We start from the raw sequence: 26033 nt of genomic DNA on the forward strand, positions 1-26033 counted from the left end.
CACTTGTCTACTCTAAATACAGCTCTAAAGTTCATTGAACTCTTGTTCAAAAAATTCTGCTCATTCAAATAAATAACTATATCTGATGGTATAAAAAGGAGAAAACTTGTAAATTTTCATTTTATGATTTAATATTTCATAAATAATAGATAGATAACGCATTTTTTTTCTATATTTGTAAAAAATGTTTCCAGATGGGAACAGTGAACAAAATGGGGGCAAATTTCAAAAATCCATAGTTATTCACAGAAAATTAAACTTTTTAGAGAAATTTAAAACTAAACTTTTGAAAAAAGATTTCACAAATAAATTCCAGATGACAAATTTTTGAAAAAAAATTAGAAAAATCTATAGTTACTCACAGAAAATTAATTTTTTGGAAAAAAAGTAGAAATTAAATTTTAAATATTATTATTTTTTTTTTAAATTAAAAAATCTATAGCTATTAATATGAGTTAAATTTTTGAAAAATTTAGTTTTTGGGAAATAAAATTAAAAATAAAATTTCCTTTAAAAAATCAATATAAATTAATTTTTATGAAACAGAAATAGAAAAATTAATTTTTTTGGAAAAATAAAGAAAAACTTTTTTCTCTAACCCTGGCCCTGCGGTTCCCTTGATTATGCATTGAAACTGGTATTTTATTATTAATGAACGTACTCAATTTATATTTTTTAAATAATTGTTAATCAATTTGTTTTATTTTACATTACATATTTTACTTATGGTTATTGATCCCATTTGGCAAGATATAATATTCCAGTAAACATTTACTTAGGGAATTGGTTCTCAAATAGGTTTACGCTAGGGCTGGGACGATACGCTAAACCCAGAGTTCGGTACAAATCGCGGTATACCCTTTGCAGTATATGTTTCGGTACGGTATAATAGTAAAATGTATTTTTTAAATATAATTAACATAGTTTTTCAATTGGTGATTTTTGTATGCAATAATTTATATTATGTACAAATAAATTATCCTTAAATATACTTAACTTCTCTTAAAACAAATTTAGATATAAAAACAGTTTTTTTTAATTATATCATTCATGAATTCATGATTTTTTTTTTGGAAAAAAAATGAGCTAGTCTACATTTCCAGTAATAAAAAAGTCCGATTAGCAGTCACAATATACCCTGCCATTGAAAAAATTATTTCGGTAAAGGAACTAAGAACAAAAAACCGAATAATTATTTATAAGTGTTTGCCTAAATATTTTAGGCGCAATAGATATTTATAACTCAAAATATATGTTCCATTTCGTAACAAAAATAATAACTAACGCAATTGCTCTGTTTATTATCTTTGTCATGTACAATATATCAACCAAATATAGAATGGTAAAAAAATAACTAAAATTTTATAATTTCAAAATATTTAATGTATGAATATACATACCGCAACAAGGTTAAAAACATACCGAACCGACCTGCTGTATAAACCTACTGTACCAGCCTTAGTGTGCACTTAACGCTTAGGTTACTTGGAGGCACTCAAGAGGTACTTGAGATTTTGATGTATATATATATATATATATGAAATAGTATCAATTCAAACGTCTTCCGGTCATAAATCTAGGATCTGGCTCTCTCGCCATCTATTGGGGGAAAAGGGAATTAAGCGAAAGAAGAAGAATGGGTATGACTCATACATACGTGTTCGTACTCTTAAGAAAATATGTATATTTGACAACACAAAAATGGAGTCTTGGTGAGTTGTTGGGAAAACAGAGGATTTGAGTTGTGACCAAGAAGGTAAAAATAATAGGGTCCCTGAAAAATTAGATAGTATTCGGAAGAATATGTTTTAAAAGGACATAAGTAAACTAAAAAGTATGTATTATGTAAGCATAATCGTAATGGGCCACTCTCTGTCCTCTAATTTATGCACTGATACTATTAAACAATAATCATTCCCTATTGGATTCACGTCAACCAGCTCCAATCATAACATGGCGATGGAATTTTTCTGTGGGAGAGACGTTGATTGAGAGTGGAATGCAGCCAGTGCATCTCCAACTTCATCTCAAGAAAAAAAAAAGGGGAACCTGAGTTTGTCAAAAGAAAAATCCTGGAATTCAGGTTGTCTCAAAACGTTACACGGAAAGCCACCTCAACATCAGCCTATAGACCTCCTATTCAATGTATGCTAATAGCTAAAGCAAAGACACCATTTACTATAGGTGAAGAAGGTTTCAACTTAAAAGGCTTTGCGCTCGTTAGGGTGTACTTTGATGGAAAAATATTTTTTATAAATGGTACATTACTCAAAAAAGGTTGAGAATCCCTGTATTAGGGTGACCATATTTTGATTTCCGAAAAAGGATACATGTTCCAATTTTACTGGCTTAGAGGGTGAGTTTTTAAAATAAATCATTAGGTAGAATTTAAAAATACCTACAATATAAATTACTTGTATATTTTGGGTCTTGTTTTTTTAATTCAAAATTTTTCAACTTTGGTATTTCCTTATTTTTGATAAGATTTTGATTTTAAGTCGAATAAAAAACCAACAATACCTTCAAAAAACCAGGCATACCATGAATTAAAAAAATAGTTCCTGGAAACTCCAGGATAGGATGTAAAATGAAAACATATTTATGGAGGAAAACCTAATATGAGGTAAATTAAAAATGTATTTATCAAGCCTTTACTTTTATTTTATCGCGCAACCTTTCCTAGAAAATGAAACAAAAATTATGTGGTAGTTAGCCAAAATAAGTCAATCATACCTATTTCAATTTATCTTCTAAGTATTCCGGGAATACCAATGTTATGATTCTCCCAAATTTTTTAAAATGAATCACATATATATATTTTTAATATTTAAACCTTTCACAGTATTTTATTCCATACTGTATTACCAGATGATTGGGGCCTTTTATCTGTTTCATTTTGGAGGAAAAGTTCTGTTATACAATCTAGGTGCCGACGTGATATATATACGATCAACAAAAAATTTCATTCCTGTCGTTTTGGAAACGGAGTATATGTTTTGCATAACTTATTACTTCGAATATTAATTACTAAAAATAAATTATGAAATAAACATAACATTTCCAAAGAGAAGACGGAATCGACAGCTGATAACAAATTGCATAGGGTACTTTTGTGTGAGCAAGGTAGCACCATGTTATGTAATTAGGCGCATTTTGTTATTAAGATATAATTCATTGTAATCCAACTTAATATATCGTTGACTACTAAAGGTTGCTTCCTCTTATTCTGAGAAAATCACTGCTGATAAGGATTATAATAACAAACACACATAAACCTATGGTTTTTGAGAAGGTTTTTGATCATTTTTTCCATTCAGAAAAAAAAAAGTTCATTATCTACACTGCTTCTTAAAAATGAAAGAAGCCATTTCAACGATGATGGATCACTTCCCACGAATTTAACAATTTCCTATTTTTTTATTCTATAAGAAAAAGGAGGAAGACAAAGCTAAAAGGTCGCAACGACAAAACTCATAGAAAAATAGTAAGTAAGTGACTTGAGAATTTTCTTCTTTTCTTCTGTATAAATGCATTCAGACTCTAAGAAACTGCTGTTACAATGTACATACACATCAAATTTGGGGGAGGAGGGGAGGTGGGTAAGAAATGTGAAAATCATGTTTGTGTAATCATTATTTAATGCTTTAAACAGGAACTCTTTTTTTTTTCTTCAATGAATAAGTTGAGTCATTTCATATTTATAAAGGATATTGTCAAAAGAGTCAATCAACTTCTTAAATTGACTTATAGAGACTGCTTCCACGTCGCTACATTTATTGATCACGCAACTTTTCATCAACAAAGAAAGAGAAAAGTGGCCGGAAATCCAATGTTAGTTAGTCAAATAAGTTGAGCATACCGTATGCTATTTATCTTTTAGGTCCTCCCTCACTATCATTCTCATATTAATTAGACACAATTTTTAAAATGAATTACATATATACCTATTAGGGTGGTCTGAAAAGGTTCCGACCTCAACATGAAGGCGACAGCATCTGTAAATAAAATCTAGTCACATCTAAAGCATGAAAAAATAGAGCAGAAGCAGATGGATCTCCTACACGTGAGTAATTATACAAACTTCCCACCTGAGCTGCATTAACATATTTAAATTTCAGAGGGAAAAAAAATAATCAATGAAACCAAAAGACTCATACATATGACAAAAGAAAGATGATTAGACTTGGTTCAATTACTAATTTAAATTCAGTTTCTTAAATTTTTTGTCGGTTTTATTTCAATAAAGTCTTAGTTTTAAGATACTTGACTTTCATTAAATCATTACATTACAATATATACTATGAAAGTTTTAAACTACCCTTAATCCTAAAAGTTGATTGCTTTAAGCAATCCTTGTACATAGTGCATATTTGAATTTGTTTATGTATCCTTATCAATGAAAACGCTCACTATATGTTAACAGGTGAATGAAATTGAAGGAATATTTACAATTAATTTTAATGATCAATATATGTAATTATGTTACACTTTATCGTAATGACTTCTTCTTTAAAACCGGAGTGAAGAATTAACACAGATATTTGCTTAGATTCAATTCCACACTCTCTATAAGTAGTCTCTATCTAATATCTTCTATTTGATGAAGGAAGCTTTTGATAATTGATAGCCATCCCAACAAATGACAGTCAATACAAATTAGTAATTATAATATATCTCGATTGACTATATTTGGTCTTGGATTGAATTATAAAATTTATTATGACAAGGCTAAAGTGTTAAAACAAAATAAGGCTTGCATTGGATTTATGAGTTTGAGTTTGAATGAAATCAGACAGTCTTCTTTGTTGAAACAATGAAAGGAGGTATGGAACCTTAACTTGGGGAATAGAAACTTTAAATAACTCTCATGCATTATCATCTCCACCACGTGATCAACTAGGTACATATATTTAAAATTAACATGGCACCTAAGAGTTGAAACACCATATAATCAACTCCGACCTCGACAATCTCGGGGATTTGGGATAATTTGCATCTACATGTTAGCTGTGTGAGCTCATATTTTAAGTAGTCTCTTGTATAGTACGATATTTTATTAATATAATACATTTCTGTATCATAAGTGTTTCTTTCTTTCCTTGCATCCCCTTCTTCTTGTTCCTTCCTCTCTTAAGCTCCCACGGTGCCCCCCCCCCCATGCTCCTGCCCCTCGTCTATTCGGCGAATAAGTATGTATACGATATTAATTATCTATTTATCAAAGTATTGGCATACATAACATTTTATTAAAAGCATGGTTATACATTTTATTTAAATATGATAGCCAAAATTTATTCATAGAGATAATAAAATGGTCAATATATAAATATATATACGGCTACGAGGGATCAACACAAAGTTGTATTCCTGCCCTATTGGAAACGAATCATAAGTATTGCATGACTTATTACTTCGTTTATTTATCAAAATGAATAAATTATACAATAGAGATGACGTATCAAGTGAGATGAGGGAATCGACAGGTAACAGCAAAATACATAAGGTATTTTGCTGTTAGCGAGATAACGTCGTGAACGTAGTTATTTTTTTAGCAATTCTCGATTTTCTAATTTTTTTTGCCCGATTATTTGTACTTTGTACATTGATTGGTTACTTAATGTATTTTCTTGTCAGCAGCCAAATTTTCTACGTACTTCCCCATTATTAGTGCTTCGAACGTTGATTGGTTGATTATAATTAGATGTTGGTTAAAATTATATTAAAATAGTATAACATCTTTTTTATGATATATTCAAACAATGACTTTCCAAATTTGTCAACAGAGAAACACAATATTGCCATAATCTATTTGTATTCTTATAGTTACAGCTGAAAGTATAATCAAAGGAAATGGTTGCTCCTAATAAGATAATACGTGAAAGTAATTTTCCATTAAAAATATTATACAAGGTACATGAATATACAATACGACAATGAGTCGTTAAAATAATTAAACTTATTTTGATAGAAAAATGGGGTTGATATATTCAAGGAAAAAACTATAACTCTCTGAAAAAAGTCATTTATACGAATAATATTTAAAAATAAATCCCACATCACGACATAAAAAATTATCAATTGCACTCAAGTTAACTGAATTATTAAGTATTAATGACTAATATGAAAAGAAGAATAGTTCATTTTTTAGAACGAAAATGGCTTACTACTAACATATTTAAGACCTACTTTTTTTTTTCTTTAGAGGAAAGGTTGCGAGGAGAATAAAAATATAAATTACATTTCGTTGTCGGCTATCGATTTTTCTGCTACTTCCTCCTTCATCGGATTTATGGATCGTTGATTGGTCGTATTAGAATTCGCTTTTGTTAAGATGTGAACAATTCCGACTATTATTCAATAAATTCATTGTTGAGAAGAATTGGCTAAACTACCAGCTGATTGCGCGCCTTCTTTCTTTTATTTTAGGAAAAAAGGTTGTGAGATAAAATATATAAGATCAGTAAAAAGAAATACATTATTTTTAAATTTTATATTCAATATTGTTTATCACTTGGACAATCAAAACAGTGCTTACATGACGGTCGGACTCGAAGACTTCTAATATCTTATCCACATTTTCGATAATTGGCTTTCCAGAGCCTGGTGCACCTTTGACATCAAAATTACTGGAATGGAATCAACGAATCTACAATATCGGTTGTTTGGCTGTTACAGTATCAGAATCATAAAAGCTAATCACATTTTCCATCACCTACCTTGCGTTTTACTCTTTATCGAAGGAAAAATGCACAATACGGCGTATTTTTTCGTTGCTGGTTTTTAATTAGCACTCAAACAATTTCCAAAAAATGTATTAAAAGTTATTTTAGTAGGAAAGGTTACCTCTTTACAAAATAAATACGTGGTAGTAAACTGAGTCCTTTAGAGGTCTAAAATTCTCTTGTAACCTTGCAAACGAACGTCTCACTGAGACCCAGAGTTTGAGTAACTTTTATGTTTTCGCTCCCGACCGTATTCCAAGGAGAGCTCCCTGACTTTTCCAAATATTTGGGAAAACGAATTCGTCAAATGATTCAAAAATCAGCTGTGTAAGTACCCACATTTGCCCAAAAAAGTACACTCAAGTAGGGGCATAGATAGCTTGAGAACCCTGTATATAATGCCATATGACTTTTATGTACCATATTTAGAGCAAATATTAATTTTCACGAAATCTTTCAACAAAATGAATATATTTCATTAATATTATTTGAATGAATAATTATTTTTTTTAACAAAATTTTAATATATATAAAAGAGTTTTAAAGGCTCTCAAAAAAACGAGGGTCATATTCATCATTAATCCTCATATCAATTAAATGGTTATACAACAATTTTTAGTTAGATAAATATATATATTTAAAAAACAGAAGTATACTTTTGTTACAGTTTTCATTATTGTTCATATACAAAATGACAAATGAACCGAGGGAGGAGACATATAATTTGTTTTCTTATATCTATATATACACAACATTCGTATATATAACATACCATAGTACTAGTAATAATGAGATCATTTTTCATATACAATGTAAGAAGTAAGTATTGGGCTTGTAAGTATACGCTGAATCTGCTTGACTTTTTAAACAGTTTGAACATTAGTATTGTGTCGTCTTGATTCAAGTCGGTAAGGATTGACTTGAGTCCATAAACCAGCACATATTTTTTTTTGTATGAAAATTGTTTTTTTTGGGAATTTTTCGGAAAAAAAAATTCAAAAATTAAATTCTAAATATAAAATATTTTTAAAAAAAATTAAAAAATCAACAGCTGTTTATAAACAATTACATTTTTTTGGAAAGAAAAATCAAAAATTAAATTTTGTTGAAAAAAATATTCAAAAATCTACATTTGTACACAAAAACTTACAAAAATTACATGTTAAATATAAAATTTTGGAAAATATTTCAAATATTATTTATTATATTATGAAAACATGAAAAATGAAATAAAATTTAAAATATTCAATTTTCTAGCAAAAAGGAAAAATTCCATATTATTTTTTTTCCCCTGGCTACAGCCCCTCCAGCCCATCCCCTGCGGACACCCCTGTATTGGATAATATTTTGTAGTAACTGTGATACTATGCAATTCGTTTTATTTCCTCAGGTATAAGAAGAATCACAATATAAATTTTGATTGATTAGAGCTTCACTTAGGAACAGCAGCGCCATAAAACTCAGAGCATCATTAAATTAGGTGTAGTGATAAAAATCAAGCCGACTTAATAAATATATGTAGTGGATTTTTTTTTTTAGTATTGGAAAATTGAATCATTAAATATGTGGAATAAAAAAGACATCCACTCATGTGGAGTAACTAATTGTTCGAATCGACACAACACTAATATTCTTACATATTCACTCATGGTAACTATGTAGACTTTTGTTGAATTGATGAATGCTAAAATAATTGGTAAGGGGAGTGGGGAGTGTGTCAGAAAAACTGCACAACTAAAGTTTATAGGAAGTATGTCTTACATAAACATACCAGACAACAAATTACAAAAGAGCTGCTCAAGAAATAACTCTTAGAAAAACGGGAGATTTTTATGGCATGTGAAAACTTACATATGTTTAAATGGTAATTTTTTTAGTGAGGCCAAACAATGGTAGCACTAAGTGAGAAAAAAATAATATTAATATCTTGAGTTGTACATAAATTTAAGCAGTGTGCATAAAATTCGCCAAAAAGCCCCACAAATATAAAACAGAATAAATAACAAATATATATTTATTAATCAAATAATGAACATCATAAAATGCTCAATAAAACCGCCAAGGCACCGGAGGGACTTGGATTCGTTCGTATATATTTCTCATATAACTTCTCCATTTTCTGCCAAACACTGAAATCATTTAGAGCCTCATTTAATATCGTATACAGTCTTCTACGTTTTTCAAGCTCGTCATCGAATTTTTCATTAAAGAGCCTTGGAGCTCCTTTATTCATAATATCTCTACAGAGAGCTAAAAGTCTTTCACGATTAAAAGCACTCGACATGGCAATGGGATGTAAACAGTCAGATTTGAGGAACTCGGAGTAGAGCTCGCCAATTAATTGATTCCGTTCGTTGACTATATTTTGTAGTTTTTCATTCATAAATTTTTGAGAGGATTCGAGTTTATCATACTCTAAGATTTGACGCAGTTTGAGAATAAAGTCGAGAGTAGTGATCCGCCAAGATTGTTTATTCTTATCGTCCAAATTTTGAAGGTAATAACGAAATTTGGGGAGCCAATAATTGGAGGAAGGCTCTTCTAAAAGTTCATGAAGGTCGGACGGAAGGGAAAGTGCCTGAAAAGGAAAGAAAAAATGAATTGAGAAAATGTTCTTGTAACTTTTCACAGGCGGATAAAGAAATTGAATATTTATATATATATAAAAGCGAGGGAAAAAATAAAATAACGTAATGTGCAATATAGGGTGGTTCGTTTTTCAACTTTTTCCGAATTTTAATACAGGCTAGTGCGGAAAAGTTAGCATGTGATTCGCAAAATTCAATTTTGCTAGAATGCCATTTTTAGGTCGCACATCTCGTTCAAAGTTTTTAAAATAAAGGAAAAATTATTTATTTAGTCAATAAAGCTTGATTTATTCGGTTGCAAAAACAAAGTTTTGATTTAATTTTTCCAATATATAATTGATATTAATAAAGTTTTTACTTTCTAAAGTAAAAGAGGGAATCATATAAGGAAAAATCGTTCAAAATTCCCTTTTTCTCTTCAATGGAATGATTTAAGAAAAAAACTTTAATAATATTTTTTATAGGTTAGAAAATTGTCTAACAGAATCATTATTGCAACATAAAGAATAATGCTTTATTTTAGAACTTATTGACAAAATAAATAATATTTGGTTTTTTTTTAAACTTTGACAGAGATGTGCAACCTAAATATTACATTTTGCATAGGTTTATTTCTTACCAGATGACAATTTATCGATAATCGAAAATTCGAAAGAAGTTGAGAAACAAACCTTCCTAACGTGCATATATAAATATATTTATATACAAGTCCCTCTTCCCCATAAAGAATAAGTCAAGAAGGTTATGACCCCAACACATTATGAGTATATCACTGGGAAATAATAAAAAAATACAACAAAAATAAGTAGAGAGGTAATTACAGTGTTACTGAAGCGGGAGTAATCATGAATACGTATTAGGGATTTCTTTATACAAGACAACATGTTTCTCACAAGAGATTCTCAGACTGAGTGTTCCTACGTATGTAGAATGCTCAGTCGGTATTTCTCATATCAACCAAATACAAAAAAATAAAAAAAAGACGAAAAATTAGAACCACATCTCGGATTTCAAACAATAAATAATATTCAAAACGCACTCTGACACTACTATTCTCGTAAAACTAAAAAATAAAAATAAACCCTAGTATCCAACACACATCCGCCATTGCAGTACCAAAAGACTACTAAAGAGTCCAACTACAAACATTCATACATATGTACATCACACATCAAGCTCAAACAAATTAACACTTCCGCTCTAATTTCTCAATCATCTAAATCTATGTAGATACAAAACGTATTTAACAGATCTATAAACATAGTTGGAAGTGAAATAAATGAGTATTCTTTCCTCTTTCTAAAAAAAAAAGATAGTGACTTCAAAAAACAAACAAACTGCACAACATTTAGAAGCAAAAAATTAATCGCCACAATAAAACAATAACAACCGATAGATTTTGTTGGGGGATGAAAGGGGAGGGCCATATCGGGTCCCGTGAATCAAATACAGGTTCTAAACAATAGTTAACATTCATGGATATATCAATTCATCCCGGAAATTAGCCCAAAAAACATATAATTTACTCAAGTATGTGCATAAAATATTGGGTTATATGTATTTATATTTATGTATATGCTGTAAAAAATGTTATTAGGTATCCACGACCCGTCAACATAAAAGCAAGTTTTTTTTTTTAAAAGTTCAGTTTTGTATTTTTCCGGAAAAGTTAATTTTACGTCTGATAGTAGTTAACTTTTAGTACTACAATGTCAACTTGTATCAAATTGGTGTAACTTAACTTTGATCAACAACGAAATAACAAATACAAAACTACATAGCTAGCAAAGAAAAAAAGGAATCCTTAAATCTTTTTGTTTTTTTCTAAATTGAATTTGATTACAACTGTAGTCTTCGACGAATAACTAACTATTTGTCCATTTCTATTAGCAAATTATTCTGATTAATCCTTTAGAGGCGTCGTGGGTTTAACATAATTGTCAAAAAAATGTTTTGTCACAATTAAAAATTAGCAACTGATAGATTTTGTTGGAAAGACTAAGGCAAATCCGGGCCTCGGTAAGTCCCTTGAGTCAAAAGTAGGTTCTGAACTATAGTTACTATTCTGGGGTATTCTACGCATACCAGAAATTTGAACAAAATACCTATAACTAATCAAAATATATGTATAAAATATTGGATTGCGTCAGTGCTTATTTCTTTGGTCAAGTCCAGTCTTAGAACCAGTTCTATCAGTCCTTCAGGCCAGTCTTTAAGTCCTTTGACTTTTTTTAAAATGAGTGACGTATTCAGATACTTGTTCGAGACTGACGGGAATGCAGTTTTTAGTCCAAAATAAGGACCTACACAACACTCGCTATATATATATACGATAAAAAAAATTGGTTATTCGCGGTCCATCAACACAAAAGCGAGCAAGAATAATTTTTTTCCAAAATGGAGTCTTGATTATATTTTTTAATTGATGAATATTTAATTATTGTCAATTTTTATGAACAAAATATCATGATTAATCCCTCGCAGGCATCGCAAAATGTGGTATTTAAAGTACTAGTAAAAAAGCGTTGTTATTTGTTAGTTAATAGAGGGCGAATTTAGTTTTATAAGTGACAAATGAAGGTTCTAAACTATAGTTAACACGCTTGAATATTTCATCTCATCTCATAAATTTGAATACAAAACCAATAATTATAAATATGGGGCTGTATGCTATTTATAAATGATCACGATGGATAAATTGTAAGAAGTATAAATCTCCACAGATTCCGATTCTTTAATATTTTAAATAATGGTTAAAAAATACGATTTTGCTATCAAGGGCGTCCACAGATTAGAGATAAAGATTACAGATAGAGAGGTGCTTGGTTTTTGGAAATTGGAAATTTTTTGGGAAAAAGTAAAAAATTACAGATATACAATTTAATATTAGATTTTATTCAAAAATCTACAACTATTCTCTTAATATAAAAAATTTCGAAAAAAAGTTTCAAAAATCCCTATCTATTTAAAAAAAAATAATTCCAAAATTAAATTTCTAGTAGAAATTTTTTTACAAAAAAAATGTAATATTAAATTTTTTGGAGAAATTTTTTTAAAAAACTGAAAAATTCATAGAAAGCTAAATTTTTTAGAAAAAAAATAGAAAAATTAAATCACTATAAACAATGTTGTTTTACTAAAGCCTAAGTACATATTGTAGGGAGAAAGATAATGATGGTAACGCTGGTAGGTAAATAGGTGAAGTCACGCTGGGGTTCTAAATGAAAGATCGTGATATATAGATCTTAACAGAGAGCCAAATTTATATAAAAAAAAACGAAAGAAGAGGATTATTTGATTGTTTTTGATATCTATGTATTCCTTATATACAACATATTTTATTGATATCTACTTTAAGAAATGAAGAAAAAAATAATAAAACAAGTTTGTTCTTTTTTAGGTACGTACTTCACTCACAAATGTTTTATGTATTAAGTCAATGCCAACCATTTTTTTTATCTATATAAATACATAATATCATTAACTGACTAACTTTATTTATATAAATAAATATATGTAAACAAACATACTTTAGATTACGAGCAACAATGGTTACTCCCAATACATCAAAAAATTCATATCAGGGGCGTCCGCAGGGGTAATCTGGAGGGATTGTTCCCCCTCCTCCAAATTAAGTTACTTTTTAGCTTTTGACTTGAATATTTAATATTTGAAATTACAATAAATTTTCAAAGAAAATTACAATAAATTTAATTTTATGTGAATAACTATGGATTTTTGAAATTTTTCTCAAAAAAAAAAAAGTTAATATTTGAAAACTTTTTGTGAATAATTTTATATTTAAAATTTAATTTTTCAATTTTTTTTTGAGAATAGCTATGAATTTTCGATTTTTTTTGTGAATAGCTGTGGATTTTTGAAAAAAAATAAAATTTTTTTGGGAAGGACTATGGATTTTTTTTTCTAGAATTTTAATTTTTGGAATTTTTCCCCCAAAAAATTCCAAGAACTAAGCCCTTCACCCCCCTAAATAAAATAATTATATATATAAATATACATATAATCCTACAGGTTTAAAGTTAGGTAAATTTAATTAATTACACTATCCACAATAGCTATAGACTCCATTTTACAATATTTTAGTATGAAATATTCAAGTTCTCGTGAAATTCATAAAAATACTTGTATAAGATTAAAGAATTGCTGAAAAATATATCCTAAATACAAAAAGTTAATCTCAATAGTCTTATTTTGGGATATCAAGAAGATATAATTTCTTATCATCATAGTTAAAATATTTTAGTTTCATTTTTAATAGGAAATTCTATAAAATATTCGATATTTTGAACGAATTTTCAGTACATACTATAGTGCATAGATCAGAGCACTAATAAGACCAGAGAGATCACCAGCTGATAAAATAATAAACCTTTCGTTATTCAAAAATCTTTTGTTTTACATGACGGGGTCCATAGTGAAGTAAATCCCTCGAACCAACCACCTCCAGCTTCCACAACAGCCTTGAACCTGGCTTTGAACCTGGAACAACCCTGGATGAGGAACATGTTTGGTACTACCTCGAGAATAGAAGCCCACAAGGAGTCAGGAGTGTTATGTGCACGTTTATGGGACTTTAATTTAATGAGGTTGCGTGTGAGCAAGTTATATTAATTCATAGCTATTCCAAGTAATTATATGAAAATCCAATGTTAAAAACAAAAAAAAATAGATGATTTTTCTTCTTTCTGATTAGACGTTCAGGAATAACCTAAAAAGTGTTGCACGTTGATCAAATGTAATTTAAAAGGAATTAAAGATAGTCTTATAAAATTTGAGGTACAGAAAATCCTAGTTAACTAACGAAGCGTTATTGTTTAAATTTTTGTCAGCTGTTGATACTTCTGCTCTTATTAGTAGTGTTGTCAGTCTTCATATATATTTGGTCTTAGGACCGGTCCTTTGAACTTTCAGAACTGGAACCTTGATTTTATAAAAGATGAAACAAAGTTGAGTGTCGTCTCCAAGGAACGAACTTTATCAGTTTTAAGATGGATATGAAGGTTTCAACTGGAACAGACCCAGACTGAAGATTGCACGGGACTGCAATTCCCAGTCCAAAATTATTAATAACCGATCATTGATTTACTAAACTTCGCTGTGAATGTATCCCTCTTATAAAATAAAGAATAGTCACAAAAGTTTTGAGAATGACTTAATTGACTACTACCAAATAATTTTAGGTTCTTTTCTTCTGTTATTCTGTAGGTTAAGAAATTCAATAACATTCATTTTTGCCCATACCCAAACTCTTTTTTAATAAAGAAGGATTATTGTAATGGAAAATGATTCATTAGAGAAAGAGTTCTTTAAATGATGCTCTGATTATAGTTTTACAACAATGTTGCAACACACCTCCTTACCACAACACAAAGGACTAAATAAAGCGCACCATGTTGCATATATGAAACGTAGAATCATGTTTAGAAAACTCTAATTACTGAGTGATTAGTAAGCCAAAAGGAACCAACTACATAGTCAATGACAAAAGGACCCAATTGCTTAAATCTTTTAATTGATAAACTTCACACATGTCAAGTTTTGGTAATGTAAGAGACACCTAACAAGATAACAACATTGGTTGAAATACTTTTAAAGGCTTCTACAAATCACATTTCCTTCAATAACTCAAAACTACCAAAACGTCACTTGAGCCCTTTTGTTGCAGTACAGTCGTTCACAAATTGAAAAGGATACAGTTATCTATTTATGAACTTTAACAACTTAACAAATGAAAATAATGATTTTAATTTGTAAAAAAATACGCTTTATTAAATTGAAAAGGGGTTTAAATACATTACTTTTGGTATACTGCACATAGATCCCTTTTCTTCCATTGAACCATTATTTTTAGCATACGCTATGGTCATTTATGTATATATATATATATACAACCATAAATGACTTAATTTTCTGCTATCGTAGATAGAATATAACTTTTTTTATGTTTAAATTATGGCTCTACTCAAGCTATCCTTATCATTTAATATAACAAAAACCAAGTATTATTTTCCCATTTGCCTCATCCATATATATATATATGTACATATTATTATCTTCCGTTCAACCAACTCATAAATGTCTTAAAACAAAGATACATACTATTTAAAATAAACCCCTAATTGCTTAATTGTGTCTATTTTATTTATACCTTCTACTTAAATACTTACTTACTATTGCCAGTGGGGTATTTACATATCCAAGTTTATTACTGCTATGTATGACTAGGTAGATTTATATATGTAATATAGACATTATCTTTATACATATATATATATGGGACTGGACAGTTTATAAATGGTTATAGCTTTAAAAGTTTAATCAATTAACTTTGCGTCTCTCTTCAATATGATACTCTCTATATAAGGAGTGAAATAGTTAATTAGTTCATTATTTATTAAATGAAATCTAACCTTTCAAGTGGGTATTTAAAAAAAATGATGTATGTGTTGTGTCAGGCCTTATTTTTTAGGTCCAGTACATTCTTTGGACCGGTCCTTAAGACTGACAGACAGTCAAAAGCACTGTTAGTACTAGAACTGATTAAAAACACGGTGTTACCTTGCTAACGCAAAATTACTCAATGTATTTTGTTTTCAGCTGTCGATTACTTCATGTCACTTAATAAGTTTAATAATTTATTCTTTTTGATAAATAAGTTTTAATACTTTTATTCTCAAAAGGACAAGAATACAATTTCTCGTCATAAATAAATACCCGCAATACATTGTTTCAAACACCGAGGATATCACGTAACACAGTGGTTGGAATTATTCTGACTCCCCGTATAGTTTGGTATATTCCCCTCATATGGAAGTTCTTTATATTATGATAATGAATTACAAAAAACTATATATTGAAGTAAACAACAATTTTCGTAGTACGAAAAAAGTCTCCGTAGAACGCGGATATTTCTTGCTCCCAAAAACTGCAATAAGTGGGGACCTCCTAAAATATTGGCAACTTTAATATTTCTATGAAGAAGCTTTGGGTATCATATAAAAATACAAATGTATAGCTGGGCTTTTCATAAAATATTACTTAGTAATATTATTTTTGGCGAAAAGGTTGCATGATAAAATTAAAGTAACGACGTGAAAAAGAAGAAATAATATAGAGTGACATAATCAAGGACTGAACTTTATATTTTTTATGACTGATATGCAGGACTGAACTGGACGGGACACTAGTCTTCAGTTCTAAATAAGTTTATCTCGGATTACGAAGCTACTTGGTTCGTGAATAACTTAAAAGTGAGTGGTGTACTTTTCAATTTATATGGATTAGTAGCAAGTTCCAAAGAGCCATAGTCCAAAAGTGTTCTACAACATGTAGCTCAGGGGCAACATGTAACTCTTAAGTGGAAGTTTTTGTGTAAATAGATTGGAATTGTTAAGTGGTAAAAGCTCATACTGAAATGGAGTAAAAACACTTTTTAAATATGTGGACGACTGGGATGAAACAGTGTTTTGAAACTATCATCGGAACATCATTTTAATGACTCTTTAGGCAATATATCTAAGTTTTCAAAAAAAGTCCTGCTCCAATGCATAATATGATCTAATTACTTTTATTTAGGAAAGAGATCCAAAAAAAATTTTAACCAATAACCTTGTCAAAAATTCCTTGGTTTGGGAAATATTTTTCCATGAATAATAAATACTACTTTAAGTGAGAATGAGTAATAGACCGCATGTAAACATTAAGCAGCCCGCATTACGGAGTAGGACATCCTTTCTTTAAATCATTCTGAAGATTTCCTGTTCCTCTTATTCACACAAAGAATGGTGGTGGTGGAGTTTGTAGAATCCTAGGTATTGTATGACTTGAAATCTGATATACTTTTTCCTTGACCCACATATGCACATGATTACGACTATAATTTTACTTACCCCTTCTTTAAAAAAAAACAAGGGGTTAGCCACGTTATAGGGGAGAGTCCAAAGGGAATTAGAGTGGAGACAAGAATAGATGGATGAATGAATGAATGAGTATGTGCAATTTTTTTAATCATAGCGAAAAAGACTTTTAATTATTGTTATTACAATTAATTTAATTAAATGTCGAGTAAGAGGGAAAGAGATCATTAGATAATAATAATTCCCGATAGGATTATGACCTCATATTAATCAATATCAAAAATACATGTAGCGACGGATTAAATAAGACGTATTAGAGTTTTAAATTATATCCCAACAAACATGGGATCCAATTTTATTAACATAAAAATATCGATATAATTATTATTTGCAACAAAAAAGAAATGACAATATATGTATTTAATTACTCAATCATTAAAATGCCAAATAGGACTACAAATTCACTACGGTCATTGTTTAAAATTATTTCACTATGTTTATCCTGAAAATTAATATAATTTAAGAATGGTGACGTCCTTTTAATAAAAACTAATGTATCAAAATACCGAGTATCAATTAACATCAACTGACTCCAGGATTTTAAAAATGATCAGAAAACCATTTCTAGAACATAATTACACAAAATGTCGACCTAAGATCTGTATTGCTACGGTGATGAAGAAAAAAAATATTTCAAATATTATATTTTTGGAAAAAAAAATTCAAAATTGCCACTTGTTCACAAAAAAATTAATCCGTAGTTATTAACAGAAAATTAAATTTTTTGGGAAAAAATTTCAAAAATTATATTAAATTTCAAATATTAAATTTTGTAGTGAAAATCAAAGATCCCTTTTTTTTTTGGGGGGGGCTACATCTCCTTCAGCACACCCCTGCAGATGCCCCTGCCTGCTATTCTTTGATACAATGAATAACTTTCAAATCATTGAGCATATCTTTATGCAAGGAAAAACAATATTAAACTGAAAACTGGCAGTCTATTGCAGAGTTTTGTGGGGCCTTATTTAGGACCGAAGACCGTGGGTTAGTCCAGTCAGATTCGATCCAGTCCAGTCCACTTGTTGGTCCTTAGAGACGGTAAAATGGATCCTTCGTTACATCAATGAGGGTGTTTTTCCCCTTTTTTAATTATTCCATTATATAACAATATAAATTATATGACTAAGTAACAATATCATATGGTTCTAAGACTGGACTGGACTGGACTGGACCCAATAAGTAAGGACCGACGCAACACTAGTTTATTATGTGTACAGGGTATAATCATTAGTATCTATATTGTATATGTATAATAAGGACTCTAAATCCACTCTTTTCCTTGTTTATAGTTACAATTTGTTCAAGTTTCCCCTCAAGGGTATTTGAAAATACTTGTGCGTACAGTATAAAATAAGAAGAATTCCTTGAAAAGAAACTATTTATTTGTGTGTGTGAGACTGAACATACCCACTACTACGACTACCTATAATAGGTAATACAATATAAACTCTTCAACAATGAATTGATTTTCTTTGTGCTTACACAATACACAAGGTATCTTTACCGATTTATATTCCTTCCACCAGTTTTATCTTTGCTTTTTCTGGAAACAAAAAAGGTCTTCTCCGTAAAAGGAGATTTCTACATAATATATGTCATATGTGTGTATGTTTGTACACAATCAATTCTCCTAAAGAGACAAAATAAACCCTTTGTTTTCTTTTCTAAAGCTGTTAACTTATGTATGTATTAATGTAAAGCATTAAATTATTGAGTGTATCTATTTATGTACAATATACCTGTAACAAAGATCCATCAACTAATGAGAGATTCAATCATATATATAATCATATACATGATTTAATGTCGTGTCAGACCTTATTTATTCGTTCTAGTTCTATCTTAGACTTGGTTCTGTCAGCTCTTCGGACTAGTGATGGGAATTCCGGGTCTTTTTAGAGAACCGGCCCTTTCGGCTCGGCTCATTAAAAAGAACCAGTGCCTTGAAAGACTGCCCCAGATTTTGAGCAAAATATTTCCTGAAGCGCGATTAAGTTTTCTTAAATCCATGCTCTTTGAGGTTTGCATAAAAGGTTTAGTATAATAATTTTACTGGAGACATATTTTTATAAGTTGATGATACGAAAATCATCTGCTCTGATTTTAACTCTGTCCGTGATGTTTATAATAGATTTCTTAACTGAAGTATTAATAAATGCGTCATGCTTCTCTTCTATACAAGAAAATTCATTCACCCAAGTCTTAAGGTGGTAGATTATTACATTGACTTATGAACTTACATCTGTCATGATTTGAGATTTATGAAGCATGTACACTACATTATAAAACTTGGGAATAATAAAAAAAGAAGTTTCAAAACACGTAAGCCTTTGTGCATTGTAAAACTTTACAAATGTTATGTCTTGATCTAAATGCGCGGATGAGATTCCAGAAACTATTTGATTAAGTCTCTGGAAAATGTACAAGTTAGATTTGTATCGATTTTTCCTTCATTGGGAGATAAAGAAAAATATCCATGCAAAATCAAAAAACTTGACTCTGTGCCATTAAAGATGCTATTACGCTCCAAATAACGTGTAATCAAATTTAAAAAGTTATTCATAAATACATAATATCCATATAATTGGAATATATCAAAATGAAATGATAGTATAAATGAATAGTTGGTGATTATGATTACCAATGCATTTAAAAACGAAAAAATTGCAACTTGAATAATTTCTTATATAAGTTATAGCTGGTACAGACATCGCAACTTATGCCCAGCATATACATACTACGGTGGATCAACAACAAATTGTAATCCTGTCCTTTTGGAGACAAACCAAAAGTTTATTATATCTAGTTATAAAAATTAATGTATTTTTTAGTTTGCCATTTTTTATTTTGTTTTAATTAGTAATCAAAAGAATGAATTTTCTTTTTCTCTGCTGTTGCCATAATAATTTAACCCCTGATTTGTGAGTTTCCTTTTCTTTTACATTCAGTTATATTACAAACCTGATTGAACATTCGCCCGTGCTCATAAAAGACAGAGCGTACCTTGGGGATTGGTTGCAGCGTTATAAATGTAGGCCATAACGAATTGTAACTAATTACATTATAAAATGAAATAATCAGTACGTATCAAGTGAGACGTGGGAATCAACAGCTGACAAGTCAATCCATGATGTATTTTTGTGTATGCAAGGTAAGGCCGAGCCAACGGATTAATTAGAATGGTTTTTTAAAACAAAAATAAAAGATAATTAGTTGAAAAATACAAATGTACTCTCGACTCAATTTTGAGGGGAAATCATTCTTTCTTGATTTAGTGCCCACATATACATATACACATCATTTTCTTGTTAGAAAGAGACTTGCTCAATCATATAACTTATAAGATAAATAGATAGTTGGACCACACATACACCTCTTTCTTCTTCTTAAGAAGAAGAGGAGTGAAAAGAGAAAGAGTTGCCAAAACATGGATTAACATAAGTACATCGTCATTATCATTAAGAACTTCACACACACACACGAAGATTGGGAGGGGGATGCAAGTGTTATATACATAGAAAGTCTCATTTCTTTCTTTTTTCTCTTCTCGCACTCATAACGATCCCATGATAAATGAGAATTGGCATTTGTTCTGTTCACAGTAAAACACCAAGAGATATATTTTACCTACTCATATATTATAACAAACATTATAAATGGGCATTCATAATAGGATGTATTTATACAGATGTAGGAGGGCACCAAAGGGAGATTCAAACCTTTTTATATAAAGAAAGAACAAACCACTTACAAAATGTAATTTTTCGTTCTTTATTGAAGAAATAAATGATTGTTCACTAACTATTTACGCAAATAGCATAACAATAATAACTAGAAAATGCAGCCTAAATATAACATCACTCATTTGTCAAAATGAAAAAAAAAAAAAATACTTATAGTAATCTTAAAAATTCGCTATACTAATTTTATATGTAGGTTTGGAAATGTTACATATTTTTGGTATACAAATTAAGAGAAAGTTTTGGAAGAGAACAGCTGAGTTGCCCTGCCGTTTTATTTGGTGACTTCCATCCAGTTATGAGATAATTAAGATAAATCCAAGTCTGTATCAAGTAAGGAAATACGTAGGAATAACTTCTTTTTCCATCCACAATTTACCTCTGAGTCTGACCCACACGTATGTCTCCGCAACTATTTGCCAGCGTTACTCTTTTTATACCTAGAAGCACATACACACTCTTTGTTACATGACATAATTAGGGTTCTAAATTGGAAATCAACACAATTCCCACTCCACATCAGCCATAAAGTTACTCCGTTTCCAATCCTCAATTATATTCTGAGTTCAATAGAGAATTACATTATTAACGATTAATGATGCTAATTAGTTGAATTTTTTTAGCTTGCCTAGTGTTTTTTTACTTGAAAAACTGAAAAGTGAAGAATCTTTTTCTAAGATGCTATCATTATGATTTAATTCTTAAAGAATGAATTTCTTGTACTACTACGTACTAGCTATCATTGATAAATATCATAAAAGACGGAGAGTAACACTGATGATTTGTTGCGAAGTTATCATTTTAAGGCTTTGTTGGACTTACATATAGTAGGATTAATGACCGATATCATGGGAGTAGTTCTTGGCTGTGTCTTATTTATTTCCTTCTCTCCTCATCACAGCTACTTTTAGAATATCTTATGAAACATCAATACAGTCAAGCTTTTCTCTCCTTCCAAACATTCTTCAATGGTAAGGATTTATATTCGTTTCCTTTTTTTTAGCATACCCAAATTACTACAGATTTGCAGTACTGCTTAAAACTCCCCAGCAAATCCACAGCGTTACTCTCCATCTTTAATGAGTACGCGCACTAGTGATTACATTATACTTAGATGTTCTCTCCTTAACAATAAAGCTTTATAGAATAAAAACACTGTTTGTGGTGTCAACAAAAGCATAAACTCCCTCGAATAACTATGTGTGTGTGTTCATGGAGAAAGGTAAGTAACACTGAGGATGTTTTGGGGAAGTGATGTCAATCATGTATATTTTTTAATTGCTCCCTTTTTTAGAATTGGTAATCCGAAGAATAAATTTCATTTTCCTTAGCTATTGTCATGATTATTTAACTCATGAGAGTGAACTTCCTTTCCTGCTATATTAAATTATATCCAAACCCTAATTAAACATTCGATTGCGCTCATAATAGACGGTGAGTAATCTTGAAGATTTGTTGAGTAGCTATATTTATAAGTCCTTGTTGGACTCAGAGTAGAGTTGAGGATCGAAATCGGAGTGATCCTTGCTAATGTCCTTTTTTTATTTCCGTTTCCCCCAGCTGATTGTAGCTGATATAATGGAACGTCATGACAGCTACGCTGCTCTCCTCGAAAACATTGTTCAAATTGGCAAGGTTGCCATATTGATTTTCGAGTCCTCTTTTTAATATACTCAAAATAAGTACACTTATCATCAATATCTGGGGAGTTATCTTCTTATTTATATTTATATGTATATTAAAGGCAAATTCGTTTGTTTGTCAACGCCTAATAACTCCAGGCAATGTTAGGCACTACCTTTAGTGTTTAATAAATAGTATAAAACCATGACCAAACTTGATAATGAATAAAAAATATGTTCTATTTTTTACTAATTTGCAACATAAAAATACCTGTAAGTTTTTCTAAAAAATCACTTACCGATACGATAGGAAAATTTTACTCAATGTATCAGATCTCCGATTTCAATCCCATACATCAGTCTACGTTTAGTTAAACCTAATAAAAACTACATGTGTATTTGAGTAGAAAACCAAAAAGTATGTATAAATGAGCTTCTGAAAGAGTCAAGGATATCACGCATATCCCATATAATACAAATCAGCTATGCAAAAAAAGAAGCAATGAGTCTCATTTTCTAAAAGCCATAGGCATTATTACTATATTTATTTACATAAATATTCTTTATTTTTCTTCAAGGAATAAAATGCTTTACTAAAAAATATGAGATGATGCTCTCTCAATAGCATGAAATCCAGGGCAAATACATGGTATTTTGCCCTGTTTTATTTCCTAGAAATATTCAATAAAACACTCTTCTTTTTTTGTTTGACTATATAATATTTAATTCAATAAAAACTTCTTTTTTTTTGTGTGTGTGTGTGCTACTTTTATCAGACTATATCATCTAACAACATAAAAAAGGTATACACCATACTAAGGTATGAGGTAAAATAGGATGTTCCATAGGGAATTCCATATATGGGAAATTAGGAGCTATAAGAATAATAGTGATTAGGAAGCAATACTCAAGGAAGAGATACTTTCCGGATTTGCTATAATTTCCATGGTTTGAAAGATCAATACCTAAAAGAGAAGCATTACAAGAAGACCATGAACAATGATATACCCATAAGTAGTAGGTAGGTTTATTATAATACATTTTTGATATTTGGAATTGGTAGGTAATAACGATAGTCATGCTCAAAAATATAAGTTTATTGGTGATGGAGTGGAGTGTTACTACAACTCGAAAGAAAAAAAAACACTCTATTTTTCTCAAATCGAACATTTTCTGACAATAATTCCGAATAGCCCGAAATATATTATTAGGAAAACTACATAATACACAAACTCCTCTTTGGATAATATAAAATCATTATTCAATTACAGAAACGTCAATGTTCTCGCTCCTAAAGGCTGTATGAGCTAGGGAAATCATTTCCTTACACCAATGACTTCGATGCTTTCAAATAAAAATACCTATTTAAAAAAAAAAAACAATCGAGAAGTGACCCCAGATCCTAAAATATCTGTTGATTAATACATGTGTTCTTTTGAGTAAAGAATGTATTTTCCTCAAACCACTTTGACTTCTGCCCAGTAGTCTTGACCACCATTGATAATAAGGTATAACTGTCTAGAGTCTTCTTCTTTTGTAAATTCGGCCATGGATATACTTATACTATTCTTACAAAAAAAAAATCGCCCATATGCATAAGCTAATTCGGCAATACTGGTGGGAGGACAACGGCGTTGGAGTGACCATAACAAAACAGAAACCAAATATATTCAATACTTGCCCAGACGTCTTGTTGAGTGACTTACGAAACTGCTACATTTAATCTCATAGCTTGAATTTTTAAAAATTTCTTAATATGCTTTTTCACCGTGTCTTATATAATATACTGATTCGTCTCAAAATCAATTAACGAACCCCATTGCATTGGGGTAGAGACCCTCGGCTTAGGAACCACTGCCTTACATCATCACATGAATGGTGTATATGTCAAGTATGGACAGGAAAGATGGAGGTATCAGGCTATCCATCATATAATCCCCAATGTTATATCTACTATACAGAAAGGAGACATCTTCACCCCTTCTGGAGAAGTGTCCAGTTTTAAAACTAGTTATGTCTACTATGGTATAGATGTTGAAGGAACACTTCGGGGACTCAGTGAACAGAAAATACTATTTCACACTAATTTCTAATGAAATAATATATCATCACGCAATGAGAGTGAAAATTCAATTCTGCATCTACGCCATGAAGGAAGCTTGACGTGTGTCTGATAAATATTTAAAAAACTATACTGGCGTTTTAAGTACAATTATACTTTGGTCTATAATATTTTTTGATTTGATAATAAATTTTTGATTATGAAAAAAAACAAAATACTTGAACTCGAAATGTTCGAGTAAATGTAGATCAATCATGTCTTTATGTATTTGTCTCCGTTTGTATGTTAGCTCCTTCCACGAATGTGAATTGAGGTTATGTTTTACCACTATTTGTCTTTTGGTCACCACGATTAGGCCAAAAGTACAGATCGATTTTGATCTAACTTATACAAAAATTACACCTATAGGGCCACAGCAAGAGGTCATGTACTTTGAGAGGTCAAGGCAACACAAAACGTTAAAAATACAAAATCGACAATATCTTTAAAAATTATTGAGGTTGCGCCTTCAAATTGGTTTCATTATGTAGGTTTAATAAAGATGCTTCATACAACAAAAAATACAAGATCAAGATTAAAGGTCAATAACGTAATAAGACAATCATTTTTGAAGAAACTGAAATACAAAACTAAAATCATATCTTTGTGGCACACAAAAATATATGGCTCATTTTAAAGTATGAATACAATCAATAATTAAATTTTATTAGACTCAACATTGCAGATTTTTGACTTTATCATGGAGAAGACAGAAAAAAAAATTGTGAATAGCTGTGGATTTTTTTTTTTTTGGGGGGGGGGATTTCCTTTTTTGTATATATTTGTGAATTTTTGAATTATTTTCCCTAAAAATTTAATGTTTCAAATATACTTCCTAGAATTCCCCCCACCCTCTAAAATATATATATATATATAATCCTGGGAACGCCCTTGTGAAACACATTTTTATTTTCCTAATTCCGTTACTCAAGCCAGACTCCATGATCAAAAATTTGAACTCTACTCGATTCAATATTCAACAGCTCGAATCCAACACTAATATCTATCTATGTAAAGATGATAAAGACTTGGCGGTTTAATGCGTGACTGATGGTTTTTACTATATAATATTTGGAAATCGTTTCTTCTTTATCTTAGATATTTTGTAGTTTCTTGAAGAGGGGAGTAAGTAATAACAATATGTATATGCTCGCTCAAAAATAGATCCCCCAAAGAAGAAGAATAAAAAGTAAATCACGATTATAGAAGTTCTTTTCCTTTTGAGTGAATGAATAGGTAAGAACCTACCTAATAATAATATAAGCAGAAGGGACCATGAGAAAATCGATTTGAAAAGCGTTTTCTCATTCAATAAATAACCCC

General features: G+C 30.2%; 1 protein-coding gene across 12 annotated transcripts in view; it reads right to left on the reverse strand.

The window, feature by feature from the left end:
* Positions 1-7176: 7176 nt before the first annotated feature.
* LOC121130241 (uncharacterized) overlaps positions 7177-26033 on the reverse strand; it is a 74518-nt gene continuing 55661 nt past the window's right edge. For 8 of the 12 annotated variants that reach the window (XM_040726004.2, XM_040725999.2, XM_071893677.1 and 5 more), the window contains one exon: positions 7177-9300. In XM_040726004.2, the coding sequence (XP_040581938.1) occupies positions 8758-9300 (543 nt within the window). In that variant the 3' untranslated portion in view covers positions 7177-8757. Of the gene's footprint in view, positions 9301-10131; positions 10528-26033 lie in introns of those variants that run through there. The other 4 variants (XR_011783802.1, XR_011783803.1, XR_005868639.2 and 1 more) reach the window with 3 other exon arrangements.

Source organism: Lepeophtheirus salmonis, chromosome Z (assembly GCF_016086655.4).
Source record: "Lepeophtheirus salmonis chromosome Z, UVic_Lsal_1.4, whole genome shotgun sequence".
Classification (NCBI taxonomy): Eukaryota; Metazoa; Arthropoda; class Copepoda; order Siphonostomatoida; family Caligidae; genus Lepeophtheirus; species Lepeophtheirus salmonis.